General features: G+C 44.0%; 1 protein-coding gene across 1 annotated transcript in view; it reads right to left on the reverse strand.

Moving 5' to 3' along the window:
* Nucleotides 1-24,035, reverse strand: part of TAF3 (TATA-box binding protein associated factor 3) — a 178,874-nt gene that overhangs the window by 29,776 nt on the left and 125,063 nt on the right. The window contains exon 4 of the mRNA XM_033959039.1: nt 15,446-15,528. Within this exon, the coding sequence (XP_033814930.1) occupies nt 15,446-15,528 (83 nt within the window). The remainder of the gene's footprint in view (nt 1-15,445; nt 15,529-24,035) is intronic.

A 24,035-nucleotide genomic window follows, 5' to 3' on the forward strand; every position in this document is an offset into this window, starting at 1 on the left:
GCTCAGGGTGACTAAAGTAGGGAAAATCCTGTTATAAATCCTGTGTTTTAGGGTAGCACTGATAGAACCTGCAGTTTTGTTTAAAATACTGTGTTTTAGGTGGTATAGAGCCTATATTTCTGTCTTACCAGTATTCAGCCATTGTTTTCTGCTGATTAGGTGGAGAAGGGAGGGGTTCTGTTTTACTTCTAAGGTTAATTGCATTATCTTTGGGACATTGCTGAAACAAGGCTGCCCTGTGAACTTCTAAAAGCTAAGTTACTCAGATTTTCATATTTCAGCATTTCATATTTCAGCTTTTCACTGGTTTTCAGCATTATATCTGCTTAATTTCTCTTCTCCTCCCTGTTTCTTACTAAAAAAATATAAAAAAAAAAAGCACAAAAAAATCCTTCTCTTTCCTCTGTTAAATCTTATTTCCTCTTCCTGCAGTTTTGTTTAAAATACTGTGTTTTAGGTGGTATAGAGCCTATATTTTTGGTGCCTGTGGCTCAGGGTGACTAAAGTAGGGAAAATCCTGTTATAAATCCTGTGTTTTAGGGTAGCACTGATAGAACCTGCAGTTTTGTTTAAAATACTGTGTTTTAGGTGGTATAGAGCCTATATTTCTGCCTTACTAGTAGTCTTACTTATAGTCCCACCAACCCCAGGGACCACTATTCATATATAGAGACCCATATAATCAGGACTTCACAACCAATCAAGATGACCTTTATTCTATGCAATCACTGTGGTGCTTTAATTCCAAGACATACTATTTGGAGGCTTAAGGCTTGCCCCATCTGTCTTCAACTTGCCAGTATTAAGGAGGAGCTCTGTAAACTTAAACAGGAATTGAATACAATTAAAGCAGCTTCCATCACTCCACAAAATCATACCAACTTACCACCTCTACCTCAAAGAATAAAACAACCCAGGAACAAATGGGTCACAGTAGGCTCAGGAAGACTGCGACATGTAACACAGAAACATCCACCTTCACTAATATTACCTCTACAGAATTCCTTCGCTCCACTAGTGCACTGCGATACTCAGGAAAACAGAAGGGAGGTGGGACTGGAACCAATGAAAGAAACTCAAGAGAACAAGAGCACCCTAAGTAAAAATAAAAAAGCCAAAAACAGAAAACTATTACTGTTGGGAGATTCCATCATCAGAGGCATTAACCTTGGAACACAGGGCGAGGAGTCCAAAATAGTGAAATGTCTTCCAGGATCCTCAGCTACCAGGAGTTCCAGGCAAATACTGACTATAATTAAGGAAGAAACTAAGGATTTTAACACTGATGTTGTTATCCATCTGGGAACAAATGACCTGGCCAACAACTCCACACTTGCAGCACAGAAAGCTTTTCGGGAGCTTGGTGAGGGCGTGAAACCTTTTGTAAAGACTTTAGCTTTTTCTGAAATACTGCCTGCATATGGAAAAGGAGAGCAAAGAATGAAAAACACAGAGGACTTTAATAGATGGCTCAGAGCCTGGTGTCATCAAGAAGGCTTCAGGTACATAGGAGGATGGGGAAATACATGGAAGGACAAGAAGCTATATTGCACTGATGGGCTACATATTACTACAGCAGGAAAAAGAAACCTTGCAGAGAAATTTAGACAATATTTTTCTAGGCATTTAAACTAGAAGGTGGGGGTGGTGTATGTAGAGACCACCCCCGGCAAAAGAAAAGATGTGATAGTAGTAAAGGCTGCAACAAAAGCAATATCAGCAACTCATTTCTTAGTATTGCAGCGGAAAGTGAAACGACACAAAAATCCATACGAAAAAGGAGATTATCGCTGAAAAATAGCTGGAAAGCGATGACCACAAATGCTCGCAGTCTAAGCAACAAAGTACATGATCTGCAAGCCCTGATATTAGAGGCAGATCTAGATATTGTTGCTATCACAGAGACATGGTTCAGTGAATCACATGGATGGGATGCAAACATACCGGGATATAATCTTTTTAGGAAGGACAGAGATGGTCATAAAGGTGGAGGAGTAGCTCTCTATGTAAAGATCAATATCCAAGCGACCGAAATGCAAGGGACCTGGGGAGAGGAAGAAGCGATATGGATTGCTCTGAAAAGAGAAGATGGAACTTCTATCTACGTGGGTGTAGTCTACAGACCTCCGACTCAATCGCAGCAAATTGATAAGGATCTGATTGTGGATATCCAAAAGTTTGGAAGGAAAGAGGAGGTTCTGCTGTTGGGAGATTTCAACCTGCCGGATGCGGACTGGAATGTTCCGACTGCGGAATCGGAAAGAAGTAGGGAGATTGTGGATGCCTTTCAAGAGGCTCTGCTCAGACAAATGGTGACGGAACCCACAAGGGAAAAAGCGATATTGGATCTGGTCCTCACAAATGGAGAGAGTATCTCTAATGTTCGAGTGGGTGCTCACCTGGGTAGTAGCGATCATCAAACGGTTTGGTTTGATATAACGGCTAAAGTGGAGAGCGGCCGCACGATACTTAAAGTCCTAGATTTCAAACGTACGGACTTTAATGCAATGGGAAAGTACCTGAAGAAAGAGCTGTTAGGATGGGAGGACATAAGAGAAGTGGAAAGACAGTGGTCTAAGCTGAAAGGAGCGATAAAAATGGCTACGGACCTTTATGTGAAGAAAATCAATAAAAACAAGAGAAAAAGGAAGCCGATATGGTTCTCCAACCTAGTGGCTGAGAAAATAAAGGCGAAAGAGTTGGCGTTCATGAAATATAAAAAAACCCAAGAAGAGGAGAGCAGAAAGGACTACAGGGTGAAACTGAAAGAAGCCAAGAGAGAGATACGTTTAGCGAAGGCACAGGCGGAAGAACAAATGGCTAAAAATGTAAAAAAGGGAGATAAAAATTTTTTCAGATATATTAGTGAAAGGAGGAAGATAAAAAATGGAATTGCTAGGCTAAAAGATGCTGGGAACAAATATGTGGAGAATGATGAGGAGAAAGCAAATGTGCTAAACAAATACTTCTGTTCTGTGTTCACAGAAGAAAATCCTGGAGAAGGACCGAGATTGTCCGGCAAAGTTACACGAGAAAATGGAGTAGATTCTGCGCCGTTCACGGAGGAGGGTGTTTATGAGCAACTTGAAAAACTGAAGGTGGACAAAGCGATGGGACCAGACGGGATCCATCCCAGGATACTAAGGGAACTCAGAGAGGTTCTGGCGAGTCCTATTAAAGACTTGTTCAACAAATCTCTGGAGACGGGAGTGATTCCTGGGGATTGGAGGAGAGCGGATGTGGTCCCTATTCATAAAAGTGGTCACAGGGATGAAGCAGGAAACTACAGGCCGGTGAGCCTCACTTCAGTTGTTGGAAAAATAATGGAAGTGTTGCTGAAAGAAAGGATAGTGTATTTCCTTGAATCTAATGGGTTACAGGATCCGAGGCAACATGGCTTTACAAAAGGTAAATCGTGCCAAACGAACCTGATTGAATTTTTTGATTGGGTGACCAGAGAGCTGGATCAAGGACATATGCTAGATGTAATTTACTTGGATTTCAGCAAAGCCTTTGATACAGTTCCTCATAGGAGGCTGTTGAACAAACTTGAAGGGCTGAAGTTAGGACCCAAAGTGGTGAACTGGGTCAGAAACTGGCTATCGGACAGGCGCCAGAGGGTGGTGGTTAATGGAAGTCGCTCGAAGGAAGGAAAGGTGACTAGTGGAGTCCCTCAGGGTTCGGTGCTGGGGCCAATCCTGTTCAATATGTATGTAAGTGACATTGCTGAAGGGCTAGAAGGAAAAGTGTGCCTTTTTGCAGATGATACCAAGATTTGTAACAGAGTAGACACCGAAGAGGGAGTGGATAATATGAAAAAGGATCTGCAAAAGTTAGAGGAATGGTCTAATGCCTGGCAACTAAAATTCAATGCAAAGAAATGCAGAGTAATGCATTTGGGGATTAATAATAGGAAGGAACCGTATATGCTGGGAGGAGAGAAGCTGATATGCACGGACGGAGAGAGGGACCTTGGGGTGATAGTGTCCGAAGATCTAAAGGCGAAAAAACAGTGTGATAAGGCAGTGGCTGCTGCCAGAAGGATTCTGGGCTGTATAAAGAGAGGCGTAGTCAGTAGAAGGAAGAAGGTGTTGATGCCCCTGTACAGGTCATTGGTGAGGCCCCACTTGGAGTATTGTGTTCAGTTTTGGAGACCGTATCTGGCGAAAGACATAAGAAGACTTGAGGCGGTCCAGAGGAGGGCGACGAAAATGATAGGAGGCTTGCGCCAGAAGACGTATGAGGAGAGACTGGAAGACCTGAATATGTATACCCTAGAGGAAAGGAGAGACAGGGGAGATATGATTCAGACGTTCAAATACTTAAAGGGTATTAACGTAGAACAAAATCTTTTCCAGAGAAAGGAAAATGGTAAAACCAGAGGACATAATTTGAGGTTGAGGGGTGGTAGATTCAGGGGCAATGTTAGGAAATTCTACTTTACGGAGAGGGTGGTGGATGCCTGGAATGCACTCCCGAGAGAGGTGGTGGAGAGTAAAACTGTGACTGAGTTCAAAGAAGCGTGGGATGAACACAGAAGATTTAGAATCAGAAAATAATATTAAATATTGAACTAGGCCAGTTACTGGGCAGACTTGCACGGTCTGTGTCTGTATATGGCCGTTTGGTGGAGGATGGGCTGGGGAGGGCTTCAATGGCTGGGAGGGTGTAGATGGGCTGGAGTAAGTCTTAACAGAGATTTTGGCAGTTGGAACTCAAGCACAGTACCGGGTAAAGCTTTGGATTCTCGCCCAGAAATAGCTAAGAAGAAAAAAAAAAAAAAAAAATTTAAATTGAATCAGGTTGGGCAGACTGGATGGACCATTCGGGTCTTTATCTGCCGTCATCTACTATGTTACTATGTTACTATGTTACTGATGGGCCGCTGACTTCTAAGTCCGATCCTGCTTTTATTTAATTCTGTTCAACCCCCCCTTGCCTCCTTTTTATTATTTTGTATGTAGAGGGGTCGAATGGAAGGTCAAATTGGGGAAGGTAATTGAGGAGGAAGAGGAGATATGACAGTGAAACTGACAGCCACCCCCTTTATTTGATCTTGCAGGACAGCCTCAGCGGTTCGGTGGGTTTTGAAAAGTTCTCTAGAGTTGAACCTGCTGATCCATGTAAGTTATCCTCTCACTGTGCAGATAACCTCTTTTCCCCTACCACATGAGCTCCTCTTTTTTTTTTTGGTGTGTGTGTGTGGGAGGGAATTATGTTTTGCTTTGATTGGAAGTATACTATATTTTATTCTTTTCTCAAATGGGGGATGCTGTGTGTATACCCCATGTCTTTTTGAATTGCATAAAAACAAAAGAATAGCCTGTTTGGGATATGTGCAGTATATAAATAAACAATTTGTATTTGGCAACCCTGACTCAAATCGAAAAGAAGTTGGACACTATAGCGCAGGAGTTAAGCGCTCAGAGAAGCATCTGTTGCTCAGTATAGGGTGATTTTGTGGTACGATTGGTTATGTTTCTGCGCTCAGGGAGTTTAAAAAAGAAGAATGTGAGCGAGTTTGGGGGGGGGGGTTATGGTTGATATTACAGAGAAAAGGGTGTATGAATTTGTCGGTAACTTTTAAAAAAAATTTTCAGAGATGCTAGATCTGGATATGGGGTGGGGGAGAGGAGGAGTAGCCAGAGATAGAAAAGGACCTTGAGGAGGGGTGGGAAAGTAGACTTAAACCAAAAGGGATGGGGAAGACAGGGCAGATGCTGGACTAGAGGGGTATAGAGGGAGAGAAAGAGACTGCAGAGAGAGGAAACACCCTTAACCGAGGAGAGAGATATGCATATGCCAGGTCCTGGGGAGGTGGAAGACTGCGAGAGTGAGAGATACAGAAAGACCTGAAACAAAGGTGGGAGGACTTGAAATGTTAACAGAAGGAAGATAGACCTGAAACAAAGGGAAGGCAGAAGAGAGGGGGCAGATGTTGAACTTGGGGGTGTATAGAAGGAAAAGAGAAAGAGACTGCAATGAGGTGGAAAGATTCTGGACCAAAGAGGGAGGGAGGAAGGAAGGAGAGAGAGAGAGGCAGAGAAAGACCTGGAAGAAAGGAAACAAATGCTGGGGATGAGAGGCAGGGAAAGCCCCGAAAGCAACCTTCTGCCATTCAGCTATTCGGAGCAGGAAACCTTTTTTTCCTTTTTTAACAGTCACAGATGCTGTGCATGTTACACACAAACAATATCTGCCCCATTTAAAAAAAACCAAAACACCCCCCCTCTTCCTACTAATGGCCGTCCCCATGAACCACTACCGTGAAATGACCTCCTCCCCTCCCTCAAAAGAAAATTGGCAGGAGGGAAGCCCACTCCCTCCTGCCACCGGATGCTTCCCAGAACCCCCTTGTAACTTTTTGCATTGGAAGGAGGAGGGAAGCATGGTCCCTCCTCCTTCAAGGTCCGACAATCCTAACTGCAGGGCCTTCTTTCCTCGGAGCATCATGTGATGCACGGGGAGGGGCCTAAGGCCTTGATTGGCTCAGACGTCTAAGGCCCCTCCCAGGTAGTCGCTTTTTTGGATAACTAAAAGCAATCACTTTTTTTAGTGCATTGGGAAGCCATGTTAGAGCATCAATCGCTCTGCTAATTTACATGGCATTTCAATGTTAATGCATTTATTTGCATGGTCATATCAGGGAATGAGCGATTGTGCAGAAAATCCACATTGAGCCATTTTCTGCATCAGGCCAGTAAAAGCGATCTTTGCTAAAGCTGTTAAAACAGGTTTGGCGACGATCGCTGGTTTTAGTGCATCTGGGCCCAGGTGAATTATGTGAATTCTTCAAGCATCCTACTGCTGCTGGCAAAACAGGGATCCTTCCTTTGGGTCCAACGCTTACTTTTCCATTGTGAAACTTGAATAGATAACGGATCAACTAAAATGTTAAATCTGATATTTGTGGTAAATCTATAATTCTCTCATCCATTTATCATAGTAAGTGCACAGATGTGTGATATGATTGGATGAAGAGAAATTGGCCACGATCAAGTAATCACTGTACAAATAGCTATTTTGTCCATCCAGCGAAGAGAAATGCATCACATCTTACTAGACATTCACATTTAGAAAGTGCTCACCAGCATTTTGTAGATAAGCTAATCTTAAGCACTTACTTTTATTAACTCAATTAGTGATTTGGTGCCCTGATAAAACTGCAAAGAAAACTCCCTAATGTATCAGTCAAATCATAGATAGAAAGCTGACCATAAATACTTTAAAACCTAAATGAACTAATAAGACCAAGACCCATTAAGGATAAAGATCTTTTCCAATAAATTAAAAAAAAAAAAAGTTATTGAACTGGACCTAGAGATAAGCAAGATTTACTGATTGACTCTTAATTCATTTAAAGAACAAAATTAGCTCTAATTGCATTAGAATGGAAATCAGTAAATTTTCTGAACTCTTCTAATTTGGCAACGGCACAGATATTCCTGCAATTGTTCCAAAGTAAAGCAGAAGCGCTTTGATAACAATCAAGCTGCTTTCCACATCTTCTTCTGGAGAGTCAAGGCCATACGCTATTTGATGTGGGACAAAATATGGTGCCCTGCCAATTTAACTACTGGTCAAGTGAAATGACCATAACACTTATAAACAGATGTGTTGCAAGACCACTGCTAAATGTGTCAACAATGTCACGGAGTAGAGAATGAGTATCCAATTGGCTATAAACTTAAATAACCACACTTATATGTATACACATCTATCCTCATTAATAATGTGCGATCAATTTTTGAAGTGTCTTCATCACTTATTTATGGATCGTCGGATACTGATGCAGCATTTTGAGGAATAACTGCAGGAACAGACACCCCTGAGGGTGTGAATGAGGAAGGACCTAGCCACATTTGAAAAATGGTCTGAAATTGCTAAAATTTAGCTATAACTGGATGACGGCGTATGATAGCAAAACGCAGATGGCCTTGATACAGCCGACAGGAGCCGCATATAAGAACAGCAACTTATAAAGATAAGTGTTGTTATTAAGAAAGTAAATACAGTGGTACCTCGGTTTACGAGTGCACCGGTTTGCGAGTGTTTTGCAAGACGAGCAAAACATTTGCAAACTTGGTGCCTCGTAAACCGAGCGTGCCTCGCTGTACGAGCGCCCCCCCCAGCGATCCGGCATCCCCCCCATTCGAGTCTGCCCCCCCGTGATCCTACATCCCCCCCTCCGATCGGAGAGAGCGAGACCAGAAGGCTTTGAGCATGCGCAAATGCTCAAAGCCAGTCCAGCCCGGCCCAGCCCAGAAGAGGGAGGATCTCCGACGCACCGCCCAGCCCAGGCCGCGCCAGAAGAGGGAGGATCTTCGGGCACCGGCACTGATGCCCAGTCGGGGTAAGGGATGTCACTGCCATGCTCGGGGGGGGGGGGGGATGTAGGATCGCGGTGGAGGGGGGGGCAACGCGAGCGGGGGGGGGAGGATGCCGGATCGCGGGGAGGGGTATGGAGCAGCTTTGATATACGAGCAATTTGGTTTACAAGCATGCTTCTGGAACGAATTATGCTCGTAAACCAAGGTTCCACTGTATATATAAAACCAGTTTAAAAATAATTTATAAAAGAAAAAATAAATAAGTAAGAAAGTATAAAAGTACGGATCACATGATGATCTCAGCAGTTATTTCTCAAACATGACATAAAGGATTGCTGCATTAATAGCCGACGATCCATCAAAAATTGATTAAGATCACACATTATTGATGAGGATACAGAGTAGAGAATGACATGGGTGACATGGGGACAGATTTTTCCCCGTCCCCGCGGGAACTCATTTTCCCATCCCCACAAGCCTCAAACACTTTAAAATCATAAGTGTTTGATGCTTGTGTGGTTAAGGCAGAGCTTACAGGAATGGGGCAAGGACAGGGACAGGGACGGGGGTAATTGAGTTCCTGCGGGGACAAATTTGTCCCTGTGTCTTTCTCTACCACAGAGCAAGACTTTACAGCTCAATCCCATGCACTTCTTCATCTTCACACTGCAAGCACCATCTTGCTATCTTCTCCTAGGCAGTCATTGAATGATCAAAATAAGCTCTAATGTCCGTTTCATATGATAACAAATCCAACAATACCACTCACTAAAAAACATGGTGGGTTCACTGTTTTTGGATAGTGTGTCCACTCCATTCTAGTTATGCCTGAAAGGGACAATAAATTTTGCTATTCAATTTTTACTAAGTTTTTATTAGACCTTGGGATCTAGACAAGAAAGCGAAACACCAGCATGATGATACTCAATAAGATGTTATGTGCACATTATCTCCATAAAAAAATGAATGCTATAATTAGTGCTTATTTGCATATCAATGCAGGAGTCTAATATACGAATAGTAATATTATAAACTGGCCCAGTTAAAATTCATCCATTTTGGGAACATGCATGTAATCCGAAACGAGCTGTCCCTTCCCCCGTGTCTTCTACCTGGTCAATGGAGATCTCTCTGACGAAAGGGATGTTACCAATGATGTCATCAGTGATTCAGCACAGAGAAGGCCCCAGGGGGCAGGTCAGGAGCAGCCTGTTCACCACTGTTACTGCTTTGACCCGGCAGAAATGAATCTATTCAAAATCGATTCACCAAAGTGAACTGGTGAATCGATTCAAATGAATCAGGCAGCACTACCGTGTACCCCCAAACAAGTGGCTCGCGTCCCATACTGTGTGTTGAGAAACACCAGTATAGGTTATTTAATTAATTTAATTTAATTCTTATATACCGCTAATAACCGTGAGGTTTCTAAGCAGTTTACAAAAATGAATGCATTAAAAGATACAATAAATAAAAATAAATAAGATAGGTACTTGGAAATTCCCTAACTGTCCCAAAGGCTCACAATCTAACTTAAGTACCTGAAGAGACAATTTATGAAAAATAAAGATAGAATATAAAGACAGAGATAGAGATAGAAATGAGTATTCTACCAAGTAATGAATAAATACATTTAAAGATAGAATTAAAAATAAATAAGTAAAATAAATAAAAAATAGAGATAAAAAATAAGTATCAAGAGAAATAAAAAATATATATTTAAAGTATTCTCCCCTGCTGGATCGGGGGAGCGGTGTAACTGTGATCAGGTGCCCTGCTGGTAAACTAAACTAATAAAATAAAGTTATTAATATTATATATTTGTTATGGTATTAAAAAATGGCCCTAAAAATATTATACGGCAAAAATGGATCCAAACATCAAAAACAACCTAACACTCCAGTTACATTATTCAAAGGAAAAGACTACATGGAAATAGGATCTTCACACAGATAGGGGAGAAAACCCCCCCTCAATGTTGCTCATAAATGTAGTGAAAAGATTCACGAACCCTTCACTACTCAATGCACATCACAGGTTAACAATGTGTTTCCAAACGTTAAGGGTTTATTTTGACTTGCCAGTTCTCTCCTGCTCCACTGGAACTACCCCCCCCCCCCTGAGGCCCTGGCACCATGACCCTTCATTTATTACTATCCAGGGGGTTTCTGAAAAGTAAAATACACTCTACAAGTGGTCAGTGAAACTAGTCCGAGATCTCCACCCCCCTATTTTACATTCTGCCAACAAATGCAACATAAGTCTGCACTGCAGGAGAAATGTGTTTTTTTCTTTGCTCAGGAGTGAGAATGCAAATAAGCAGCCTAGGGAGGTTTTTTGTTTATTATGCATGACATTGGGTTGGAGTAGGCTTGGGAGGAGGGAGATGAATTCATCTGTAAAGAGATGTAATTAAATTGAGACTTTTTGCAGGTAAGTTAGGAAGGGTAGCACAGGATTTGGACTGAAGGGAAGCTGCTAGCCAGGGTTTTAGGAAAGCATTGAAATCCCGTCTTCACGGAGGCCAAGCCAAGTCACAAGTACCGGGAAAACCCCCGTATAGTAGCAGCATTTCATGCCACCGACCAGGGCAAGCAGTGGCTTCTCCCATGTCTGTCTCAACAGTAGACTATGGACTTTCCCTCTAGAACTTGTCCAAACGATTTGAAAACCAGCCACATTAACCGCTCTTACCACATCTTCTGGCAATACTTATATTCTCTATTTGTTTACATTGTAATTCCTAGAGTACTGTCCAGTCTCTTGTTTTGCAACCACATTTAGGAGGTCCCAAAGAAGAATTTATGAGGGAACCAAGGACCCAGTGGAAGGTTTACATCGAGCAGACTTTTTATGAAATGAGTCACCATATATGATTATGAGGCTGAAAGGTTATCCACTGGAGAGTACAGAGTACTTTAATAGAAGACGTTTGAAGGCCAAGCCATTAAAGGTGGTACACTGCAGTACTGTCACCAAATGACGTGTAATAAGGTACACTTTGAGGAGAATTTATGGGCAGCTATGACTGCTCAATTTCTAGGTTGTGAGGGCTAGAGACTTCAGGTCTGAGTGAAGAGGACCCTCCTGTAGAGCCACCAGCACTGAGAAGTGGCTTAGAAAAGGGAATCGGTTCTGTAAAGACCAATAAGGTGCTGAGAATCAAGGTGACTCAGGTTTTGTTTTGGGGTTTTTTGGAACTTGTGCAGAACTCTCAGTGTGAAAGGAACTGGAGGATAAACAGAGAAACCTCCAAACCATCTGGAGCTAAGTGTGGTGGAGAGCAAGAATGGAAACAAGATAATTGACCCAATGATCTCGACAGACATATCCAAGAAGGAACAAAAAACAATGTGGAGAAATGATGTTCCTGAGATGGATTTATTAATATTAAAACTTGGCAAACCACATAAAAACCTCTAGGACGCAGTCCGCTGAAAAGCTTTGGACCCTGGACCCAACACGGTCCATGTTTCGACAGAATGTCTTCTTCAGGAGTCCCTATGAAGTCCTATGGTAAAGATATGTGGATAAAAAGGCCAGTCGGAAAGAAACTGTTCCGTAGAAGCCGTATGCAGTACATGGGCTCAAAAAGCTGAGTGAGAGCAAGAATGGAACAGTAGCAAGAAAGTTGTTGCTGTCAAAAAAAGGACAACCTGAGGTGTTTTCCAATGCTGAAAGATGGAAAGGAGCATTGCATCGAGGGACCACCTTGCTGAGTTTCTTGGGCAAGTGATTCTGTGGCCTTCACCTGGATATGGTTAGTTACAGCAAAGTCCCAAATATCTGGCTGCTTCTTGGCAAAGGCTTAGACAGCCTTGCTTGTTTAAATAAAATACTGCTACTTGACTGTTTGAATCTGCACCGAGGAACTGTGAAGGTGGTGATAGAATACTCAGAGGCATATGAGATTGCCCTGAGCTCCAAGTGGTTAATGTGAAGACATTATCTTGACCAGATTTCCTGTGACTGCTGATTGTCGAGTTTATATATCTCCTTAGGTCAGGACATCTTATGCTGCCATGGTGCAAAAGAGACGCCACTGATAGATTGGTTTGTACATCCACCAGTTTAACATGAGGAGGAACAGAGGAAGTGGACACAGTAGGGAAAACAGAGGTTGTGAGTGTTGATCCTACTAAGGATCCCTTTCCTTTTAATGAAGTGCAAAATCACACACTTCATCAGTGAAAAGCACACGGTCCAGCAAGTATCACTGAATTCTAACCAAAGTTAAATACAGTGGAACCTTGATATACGAACATAATTCATTCCAGAAGCATGCTCGTAAACCAAAGTACTCGTATATCAAAGCGAGTTTCCCCATAGGAGCTGAGGGAAATTCGCTTGATACGTTCCCACCCCCCCACCCTCCGAGGCCAGTGGCGCTGCTCCACATCTCCCCCCCTCGCAATCCGGCATCCCCCCGCTCGCGTCGCTCTCCCCCGCGGCTGCGATCTGGCATCCCCATTGCAACCACTCACCCACCCAAACACATTGGCTTACCCCCTTCTGGCACCGGCACCAACACACAGAACATGCTGGTGGCCGAAGATCTGCTGTCTTCTTTTTGCTGGGCCTTGAGCATCTGCGCATGCTCAAAGCCTTCTAGTTCTCGCTCTCTCCTGTGCGTTTGTGCTGGTGCCAGATGGGGGTAAGCCAATGTGTTTGAGTGGGTGGGTGGGTGCGTGAGGGATGCCAGATCGCGGCAGGGGGGGGATGCCGGATCGCAGTGGGGGAGAGCTCGTAAATCGAGTCAAGCTCGGTTTCCGAGTCACCAATTTTGCGAATGTTTTGCTCGTCTTGCAAAACACTCGCAAACCGGTGCACTCATAAACCAAGGTTTGACTGTACACAGATTTCCAACTCAAAAGATCAGCTTCTGAATTGCATATGCAACAGTAAAGTGGTTTTTATTTAATCAAGGGCCCCTTTTACCAAAGTGTACCAAGTAATGGCATAGTAAGGAGGGGTTGGTACGCTCCAGGCGCCATCTTGCTTGGGGCGCTGGTTCCTCTTCTGTGCGTCTGCCCTTTCTTTCCCCCATATCTTTTTAACTTCGGTATGATTAGCCACCAACTTTCTGCCTACATTGGCTTTGACGCTCTATCTGACATCACTTCTGGGACCTGCGCTTAGGAAGTGGTGGCTGCTCGCGCTCAAGTTAAAAAGGTACGGGGATGGAATGCGTGTGCACAGCAGGGAAGAGAGCGTGGTAGAGGCGCCGCTCACCTTTGCAATGCCACTGATGCCAAGCAATTAACATGGTTAACGAGGTAGAAGTTTTGCACTTCAGCCCAAAAAAAAAAGAGGGCTCTAATTGTGTATGGACTGATGCTGATGGCAGGTCTCAAAATCTCAATTAAGAAAAAAATATTTGAAAGAAAAATTGAAATAAATTATTGAATCTATACCAGATCATTACAATCCACCACACATCAACCTGATAATCTGCTGCAGGAAATACAGATTATATAATTCTGCTTCCCATCTCTTCGTACCAAGCAATTTCTCAAAAGTAGGGAGAAAAAAAAACCCTTGTATTGAAATAAAACATAAATACACTAGTTCAATTTGATCAAAGGGCAAAGAGTCATGGATTTTCTGTGGGTACAATCCACATAGTTTACATATATTATATGCAAGTACTTGGCAAAACACAACTATAATTCTGGAAGAACAGTCTAGTCTAGAAATCTTGAAAAAGTGTTCATCTATCATTGGATTCTAAAGGAAATTACCGTATTTTCACGTAGATAACGCGCACCCGTGTAAAACGCGCACAGGGGTATAGCACGCGAAAAACACAAATTTATGTACAGAAATTTTTATATACTGCGCACACCCGTATACCGCGCATGCTGCCCGACTCTCCTTTCGCCCGCCCCGACTTTCCTCTGGCCACCCCGACTCTCCTTTCGCTCGCCCCGACTCTCCTCTCCCCCTTGAAGTCCTGTCCCCACCCTGAAAGCCTGATGCCACCCCCCTGACGTCCGATTCACCCCCCCCCCCCCGCAGGACCGCTCGCACCCCCACCCCGAAGGACCGCTCGCACGCACCCGCACCCCCACCCCGAAGGACCGCTCGCACGCACTCCCACCCGCGCCCCCACCCTGAAGGACCGCTCGCACCCCCACAGCCTCCCGACCCTCCCATCATGTAGAAGCTCCTACCGGTGTCCTGCTGCTTCCTCTTGGCGGTCCCGACTCCCCAACACAATCAGGGCAAAAGGGAGCTCAAGCCCTCTTGCCCCAGCCAACAGCGGCACCCCCTACACGATCGGGGCAAGAGGGAGCTCAAGCCCTCTTGCCCCAGCCAACCGCGGCACCCCCGACATGATCGGGGCAAGAGGGAGCTCAAGCCCTCTTGCCCCAGCCAACCGCGGCACCCCCGACACGATCGGGACAAGAGGGAGCTCAAGCCCTCTTGCCCCCCCCCCGACTCCCTGACACGATCGGGGCAAAAGGGAGCCCAATTCCTCTTGCCCCGCCGACTCCCCAACTCCCCGACAATATCGGGCCAGGAGGGAGCCCAAGTCCTCCCGGCCACGGTGACCCCCTACCCCCACCCCGCACTACATTACGGGCAGGAGGGATCCCAGGCCCTCCTGCCCTCGACGCAAACCCCCCTCCCCCCAACGACCGCCCCCCCCCCCCAAGAACCTCCGACCGCCCCCACAGCCGACCCGCGACACCCCTGGCCGACCCCCACGACACCCCCACCCCCCTTCCCCGTACCTTTGTGTAGTTGGCCGGACAGACGGGAGTCGTGTCGGGGAGTCGGGGGGGGCAAGAGGGCTTGAGCTCCCTCTTGCCCCGATCGTGTCGGGTGTCGGGACCACCAAGAGGAAGCAGCAGGACACCGGTAGGAGCTTCTACATGATGGGGGGGGGGTCGGGAGGCTGTGGGGGTGCGTGCGAGCGGTCTTGCGGGGGGGGGGGGGTGAATCGGACGTCGGGGGGGAACTATGTAAAAAAAAATTTGTACAACGCGCTCACGCGTATAACATGCAAGAGTATGCGCGGTACGTAAAAACCACGTATAACGCGCGCGTTATATGCGAGAAAATACGGTAGTCACTCTTGAAAATCTTTCACATAAATATTGAGTACTTACATTTTGTCTTGGCCAGCACCCACCCTGAGTGTCAGCCGGGGAATAACAGGTGAAGGTGCTGGAGCAACTGGCTCCACTTTGACCTGTTCAAGGGAACACAAAATAAGAGTTGATAATCATGCTCAAAAGGTATAAGATTTCTTTCTGAACACTCCTAATATGCATTCAGGCACCAGAATAAGGTGAATTTTTATTTCATAGCTGATGTGAAAAGGTTTTGCACTAAGCTTCATATTCTGAGACCCTCTGAGCATATCAGTAAGGATATTTGCGGTAGCTGAGATTTTCAGATATCATATGCTTCACTTTCTCCCTTCACAAGAAATGCAATACTGGGACAGTGGATGATCTTAAACTAAACTAAACTAAACCTTAAGTTTATATACCGCATCATCTCCATGGATGTGGAGCTCGGCACGGTTTACAAGAACTTAAAATATAGGAAGAGAAGGAAAAAAAAGGTTTACATGAACTTATATATAGAAGAGAAGAGTAAGGGGGGATAGAATTACATTTTAGTGAAAAGCCAGGTTTTCAGTTGCTTGCAGAATAATTGGAGGGAGCCCAGGTTCCGCAGCGGGGTAGTAAGGTCGTTCCAAAGACCTGTGATTCTGAAGAGAAGGGATTTTCCCAGTTTGCCTGCATAGCGAATACCGTGTAGAGAGGGGAAGGATAGTTTATACCTTTGGGCGGTTCTGGTAGAATCAGGACTCGAGGAGTTATAAAATAGTGGGATTAAGGGAGGAAGGATGCCGTGAGTGATCTTAAAAGCCAGGCAGGAACATTTGAAATAGATTCTGGAAATCACTAGGAGTCAGTGAAGTTTGGCTAGGAGTGGGGAGACATGGTCAGACTTGCGTTTTGCAAAGATCAACTTGGCTGCAGTATTCTGGAGTAGCTGGAGTCTTTGAAGACTTTTTTTTGATAGGCTTAAGTAGATGGCATTGCAGTAGTCTAGTTTGGAGAGGATGATGGATTGGACAAGGACAGCAAAATGTTGTTGGCGAAAATAGGATCTTACTTTCCTCAGCATGTGGAGGCTGAGAAAGCATGATTTAGCCAAGGAGTTGAGGTGGTCAAAACTATGCAAATAGACTTCCAGGGTGTTGATGCTTTTATCGCCCTACTTTTGCTCATAATTTAAGATCAGGTCCACAGTATTTGTTCCCTGAATTTAACTTGCATTGCATTTTCTATTATTTAAAATATTAACTGCATAATACACATCCTTTAATGTAAATTGAAGGGCACCATTTTTTATTTATTCTGTTTTCTATACCATTCTCCCAGGGAGCTCAGAACGGTTTACATGAATTTATTCAGGTCCTCAAGCATTTTTCCCTGTCTGTCCCAGTGGGCTCCCAATCTATCTAATGTACCTGAGGCAATGGGGGGATTAAGTGACTTGCCTAGGGTTACAAGGTTTGAACCCACAACCTGAGGGTGCTGAGGCTGTAGCTTTAACCACTGCGCCACTCTAGAAATCAAAATGTAGCAACAGTTAGTCAAGTACACATCTCCCTCTGTATTCGCTGTGATAGGGGATTAACAGAACCGCAAATAACTTTTTCATATGTTATTCACTGTTTTCTTTTAAAACCATCATGAATATGGTGAAACTGCGAATAACATGGTGAGAGACCTGGCCTGTTCCTGAAGGAGAGGCAAAACACGGTGAAGAAATTGCTGGGAATTAGCAATTTTCTCTGTAAATGCTTGGAATCAGCAATTTCTCTATTCAAGCTGATATAATTTTTTTTTTTTTTTGGGGGGGGGGAGCCAGGAAGCTAAAAACTGTGAATAATTGAAACCGCGATTGCTGAAACCACGAATACGGCGGGAGACGTGTATAGGACAATCAAGCCATTATGATATCACTGATGAGGTTGGCTCTTATTGGTGGAATGAGGCATTATGACATCACAATACCAGCTCTGGTTATCAGAGGCTGAAACTATTCAGACTATTTAGTCAATTTTCTATACATTCTCCCAGGGAAGCTCAGAAAGGTTTACATGAATTTATTCAGGTACTCAAGCATTTTTCCCTGTCTGTCCCGGTGGGCTCCCAATCTATCTAATGTACCTTGGGGCAATAGAGGGATTAAGTGACTTGCCCAGGGTCACAAGGAGCAGCGTGGGTTTGAACCCACAACCTCCAAGTGCCGAGACTGTAGCTTTAACTACTGTGTCACTCTCCCCCCCCCCAATAATTTATTAAACACCGTAGGTATCATGGGCAAGGTAGTTCTTACATGTCACAAGCACAACTTGAATGTTTCTGCCAACTAATCCAAGTCATTTTGATATCTCTGAACTATACTGAGCTGCTGTTGTGTTAGAATGAAAACCTAGCATATGAAGCCAGGGTGCGACCTCAGGGCCAGGAGAAGAGCATTTCAATTACCAACCTTCCACAACCATCAAAGAGGAAACTTTAGCAATATAAGTCTCTGTGGCTAAGCAAAAATACAAAGTCAGTCGATTTTCCCAGTTTTATATATAAGCAACACTTCTTTCACCTAAACTAATGCTAACGGTCATATAAGCTCCTTATTGTCACATTCTACATTTATTGCTAATCTTCAAGGATTTAGTCTCTGCCACATACCTCAGGGCACCCTAATGAGAAAACTCTATCCTTTTCCAGGACACCAGGAGAGCAGCTTTGCAAAAAAACTATTTGAGGTTTAAGAGGGAAACTTTTTAAAATCACAACTTGCAACTAAAACAGAGACTAAAAAACAAAGATCAATTTAAATTTGAGGACACTATGAATGGACTAAGAAAATAAAATATCAAAAGAAATCAAAATTCCAACATTCTACCTACTGTACACCGCACTGATATCTTTTTGTTTTGCGGTATATCACATTTAAATTAAAACTTGAAACTCTTCCACATGCAGCTCCCCCTCTCCCTAAGTCGCCCAGTCTCAACTTGTAGTCTGCCTGACCTTTCCAAGAAATGTAGGCCCTTCAGAGAGTAAATTTCAGGTGGTGGAGATGGAGATCGCCACAAACGCACTCTATAAGCCAAAATATGGCAAATATATAGCCTAGAGATGCCCTCCTGATTTTTACAGAACTTCAGAAGGCAGAAAGGAGGGTAGGGACATGAACCCAGGAATAATGAAAAGCCAATATTTTCGTTCCATAACCAATGGCAATTGCTGATATTCGGAAGATGAGATGACAAAGTGAAGGACGTCTCCTCTACTCCTTCCTTATCACAGAAGTTTATGCTAACTTTTATATACAATGTCACTTTTAGACCAGAAATTTCCACAAGTATTTAGCTGATATACAGATCATAACTTCTCAATGAAAACCTGGCATTTTGACTGTACTAACGCCTGCAAAACTTGGCTATAGTGAACAAATACAAGTCAGAACCAACCAAACAAGAAAACAGTGAGGGCAGGATTCTCTAATATCATCAGTAAAATTCAGTGGGCCACTGTCATGGCCATAAATGTAACAATTTAAAAAGACGAGTCATTCTCGAAGAACTGCGCAGACAAATGAGGTTCAAGGAAGGTCGCCAAATTTACATGAGATCAGTTGCTGGTGATGGCAATCGGTACATGTGCAGAATGGTTCATTGAAAGAGGCATAAATGTGCGTATGTGCCGGGAAAAAGCTATGCCATAGGCATGCATATCGTGGGCATGCCTTATAAGAGCACAATATATGCACACGTCATCGGCGCATGTCACATACGGCTGTTGTGTCAATCATAGGCGTGCTAAAACTATTGGATGGAGAAGTGAGGGGAGGTGTGTCGGCTTTCAACAAGTGTGCATAAGATATGTCTTTAGTACACACGCCCGAGACGTGTGCTTTTGAGATTTTTTTCCCTGAAACTATTATACAGCTATACTACTATAATTTAATTACTGTTTTGTTCGCACTATAAGACGCCCTCACCATAAGACGCACCCCAGATTTAGGGGAGAAAAACAAGAAAAAAACCCATTCTGAACCAAATTATTTACTAATATATACTCGGCATCTTTAAATTCTGTCCAAGCCCCCCGCCACCTTTAAATTCCGTCCCAGCCCCCCCCCCATCAATCATCAATTTTACATACCCCCCAGCACCTTTAAATTCTGTCCCAGCCCCCCATCAATCATTACTTTTACATATCCTCCCCTGGCACCTTTAAATTCTGTCCCAGAGCCCCTCCCCCCGCCCGTACCTTTAAATTGTGGTGGTCGCTGGACGGCTGCCTGCTGATTATGTCAGGACCAGCAGCGCACAAGCGTGCTAATGCCTGGGCCCACGATACTTCCTAATTGTGGTGGTCGCTGGTGCTTCGCTGGATGGCTGCCTGCTGATTACTGGTATGTCAGGGCCAGCGGCGCACAAGCGCGCTGCTGCGTGGATGTGCATTACTTCCTGAATGGCTGCCATCAGTTCTCGTGGAACTGATAGCAGCCATTCAGGAAGTGACACATGCCTACGCAGTAGCGTGCTTGGGTGCTGATGGCCCTGACGTACTGGTAATCAGCAAGCATCCCAGTGTGTTTGTTTCCACCATATATTAAGTACTATATGTTTATTTCAATGGCCATATTTCATTGGTTTTACGTGTATTTCAATGTTCTTAACATAATTTGGCTATCGTCACCAGGTTATTTTACTCTGCTCGTTTATTGCATGATTTTATGGATCAGATTTAGGTGCATTTTTATTTATGAATAATTCAAGTTTCTAATTCCCGACTTGTCTAATTAACAATTGTTTCCACTGAAGCAGCCTTGTATAAGTGAAATGTGGCTATGCTGGGCTATTGTCAATAAAAGCATTTTACTTCACCTCCTGTGACCACTTTCTTTCTTCGTTTCAAGTCTTCTTTTCATTTCATTTCAATCAATTTAAACAAAAGCACCACTTAAGACTTTCTACTTGGACAGCTGATCTATCACCATCTGATTGATGCTTCCTTGGCTTGCTCTCCGAATGCTGAAGCAATGGGGAAAGAGACTCCTCTTTCCACTGCTGTCTTTATTTTTGTACCTGTCCTTGTCTTTTTCAACCATTTTATTTCACTACTATGTAAACTGCTTAGATCTCTACTGATAGGTGGTATATCAAATAAACTTGAACAAAAGGTATCTAGATTACAAAGAAATGTACATCGATACAAGATCCTTGATCTGTGTCCCATTAGGATAGTCATCATGCCATTGTATCGAGCGATGGTGCGTCCACATCTGGAATACTGCGTTCAGTATTGGTCGCCGCACCTCAAGTAGGACATGGCGGTACTTGAGAGAGTCCAAAGGAGAGCAATGAAACTGGTAAGAGGGCTGGAACACTGCCCATACGCCGAGAGGTTGGATAGGCTGGGGCTCTTCTCTCTGGAAAAAAGGAGGCTCAGGGGAGATATGATAGAGACCTTCAGGATCATGAGGGGCATAGAAAGGGTGGATAGGGACAGATTCTTCAGGCTGAAGGGGACAACAGGTACGAGGGGGCATTCGGAGAAACTGAAGGGAGATAGGTTCAAAACAAATGCAAGGAAGTTTTTTTTCACCCAAAGGGTCGTGGACACCTGGAATGCACTACCGGAGGAAGTGATCAGGCAGAGTACGGTACAGGGATTCAAACAGGGATTGGACGGATTCCTGAGGGATAAAGGGATCGTGGGATACTGAGAGAGGTGCTGGGATGTAACACAGGTATAGAAAGCTAACCAGGTAATAAGTATAGAAACCCAACAGGTCGTGCATGTGCAAGACCGAAGGGTTAGGACTTCGATGGGAAGATAGGACTCAATGGGAAACCAAGGTGGCAAGGGGGCCCCTTCTAGTGATTCAGACAGGTCGTGACCTGTTTGGGCCGCCGCGGGAGTGGACTGCTGGGCAGGATGGACCTATGGTCTGACCCGGCGGAGGCACTGCTTATGTTCTTCTTATGTAAACTTGTACTGAAAAATCTTCACGGTAACTGACTAATTTAACCTGTAAACTGTATATTATGGATATTGGTATTAGATCCCTAGCATGTGTTGAGTTAGGAGAAAAACTTGTACTGTAACCTAACTGTATATTGTGTATGTTGACCTGTAACCCATCCTGGGCTCACTGGGGAGAACAGGATGGAAAACAAATTACAGTGGTACCTCGGTTTACGAGTGCACCGCTTTGCGAGTGTTTTGCAAGACGAGCAAAACATTCGCAAATTTGGTGCCTCGTAAACCAAGCTTGCCTCGCTGTACGAGCGCCCCTCCAAGAACCGTCACCCTCCCCCCCCCAGCGATCCCCCGCTCAAGGCCTGAGAGTCGTGAACTCTCAGGTATTGAGCATGCGCGCATGCTCAAGGCCCGGCACAAGAAAAAGATTTTCGCCAACAGGACATGCTGATGCCGGCGATGCCGATGCGGAGGGAAGTAAGGTGGGTTGGGGGATCTCAGGTGGCGGCGGGAGGTGCCCGAGGGCGGTGGGGGGGGGTGCCGGATCACGGGGGGGGGGCCTTCGGGGGGAGCAATGCCGGTTCTCGTGGTGGGGGGGGAAGGTTTGGGGTGGGAACATATCAAAGCAAGTTTCCCTTACTTCCTATGGGGAAACTTGCTTTGATATACGAGCATTTTGGATTACGAGCATGCTCCTGGAACGGATTATGCTCGTAATCCAAGGTACCACTGTAAATCAATCAATATGAATTTCACTTTAGAAACTAAATACCTAACGTTCTGATAGCCTGCACGGTTCACAAAGCAATCCATGGAGAAAACTCGAATGGACTAACTTCCGATATTAAGTCCCACACACCTCCTTCAACTCACGAACAACATAATGCTTCAAATTATCCTTCCTATCACCTTAACAAGTTCGACAGAAGATGTTCGAGGCCACCTTCAAATACCAACGACCTCTTATCCGGAAACAATCTGCCAACGTATCTAAGATTTATTTATTTATTAAAAAATTTGTATATCGCCTACAACTATGCGGATCACATATCACATACATAAAATCTTGTTTCCCTATGATTTCCACATATAACATAGACATGACTTTAGATCACATTTTGGGTGCCCACGTCGTGAAACCACAGTTAAATTGAAGGATCACAGCCCTGAGGAAGCCCCCTAAGGGTGAAACATGTTGGCAATTTCATCCCTCTTGTTCTACTACCCAAGCTAAGTATTATTTATATAGCTAACTTATAATAACAGTATCAGTAAGGAAGCGACCCAATGACGATATGGTGCATAAAGCCAAGTGTTATTAAAGTTATTGAACACTTGGTAGCATTTCTGAGGGCCGGTAGGTTTATATAAAACCACTTCTATATAGAAGCTACTTTGGGGAGGTTTTACTCTACCCCCAATATAAAATATCAGTATATCGAGTCAATACAAATTTCACCAATTAAGAAAACAAAAAGGCGTCAGATCAAATGATCAATTCCAAAGTAGATGACAAAACTAATTCACATTTGCTTGCAAAGCAAGTCAAATTCCAACAATTCAGAGATATAAACAGGCTTTAAATCATAGATTAATGTCATTACTTCAAGATGAAACTGAAGACATAACTTCTCTCTCTATAACCAAACCTCCTATTCCTCACCTCTTCCCTTAACTACAAGATTTGATCCAAAGATATAACTTCAAAAATTTGATCTAAGACTTATTGTTAGCCGCATAGATTCCTTGGAGAGAATTGCAGGATATAAGACACTGAATTATATAGTTAGCAATTCTCACTGAATTATAAGGCATTCAAAAAACTATTAAAAACGTATTTTTTCAAGAGGCCTTAGGAGTCGATGCAACTCCAAATGAGCATATCCATTCATTCGAATGGGCACATGACTGACATACTGTATTTCCCCATATTTAGGCCGCGGCCTATACATGGGTTTTGCACGGCCTAGTTATATGGGGCAGCTTATATACAGACTTTACTTTACATCATCCCCCCTACCCCCGGTACCTTTATTGGAGCCCCCTGGACAGCGGACAGCAAATCTCCAGCGGTGGAGGGCAGCCGTGATTCTCTTCGGCATCCAGCCTGCCCCCGCACCGCTTGCTGAGTGACTGACGTCATGTTTCTTTATAAGCTAGCTGGCTAATGCTGAGTTAACAAGGGAGCACTTGTCTCCTAAATAGAAGACAGTAAGTGCTCCCACATTAAAGAAAAACCCCCACATTTTATATTCTTATTAAAAATAGGCTCAGCACAAGGGGAAGTCTTTTGTTAAGAAATGGGCTGAGCATGTTTTCATAAAAGAGCCCCTACATGCTTTGAGCAGTGTTTCCCAAGTCAGTCCTGGAGTACCCTCTTGCCAATCAGGTTTTCAGGATATCCACAACACAATAAGTATGACGTTTATTTGCATGTACTACCTCCATTAAATGCAAATCTCTTTCATGCATATTCATTATGGATATCCTAAAACCTGAATGGTAAGGGAATAAGTACGCCAAGACTGACTTGAGAAACATTGGTTTAGAGCAGGGGTAGGCAATTCCGATCCTCGAGAGTCACAGGCAGGTCAGGTTTTCAGGATATACACAATGAATATGTATGAGATGGATTTGCATGCACTGCCTCCTTGAGATGCAAATCTATCTC

The sequence above is a fragment of the Geotrypetes seraphini genome, chromosome 9 (genome assembly GCF_902459505.1).
Source record: "Geotrypetes seraphini chromosome 9, aGeoSer1.1, whole genome shotgun sequence".
NCBI classification, from domain to species: domain Eukaryota; kingdom Metazoa; phylum Chordata; class Amphibia; order Gymnophiona; family Dermophiidae; genus Geotrypetes; species Geotrypetes seraphini.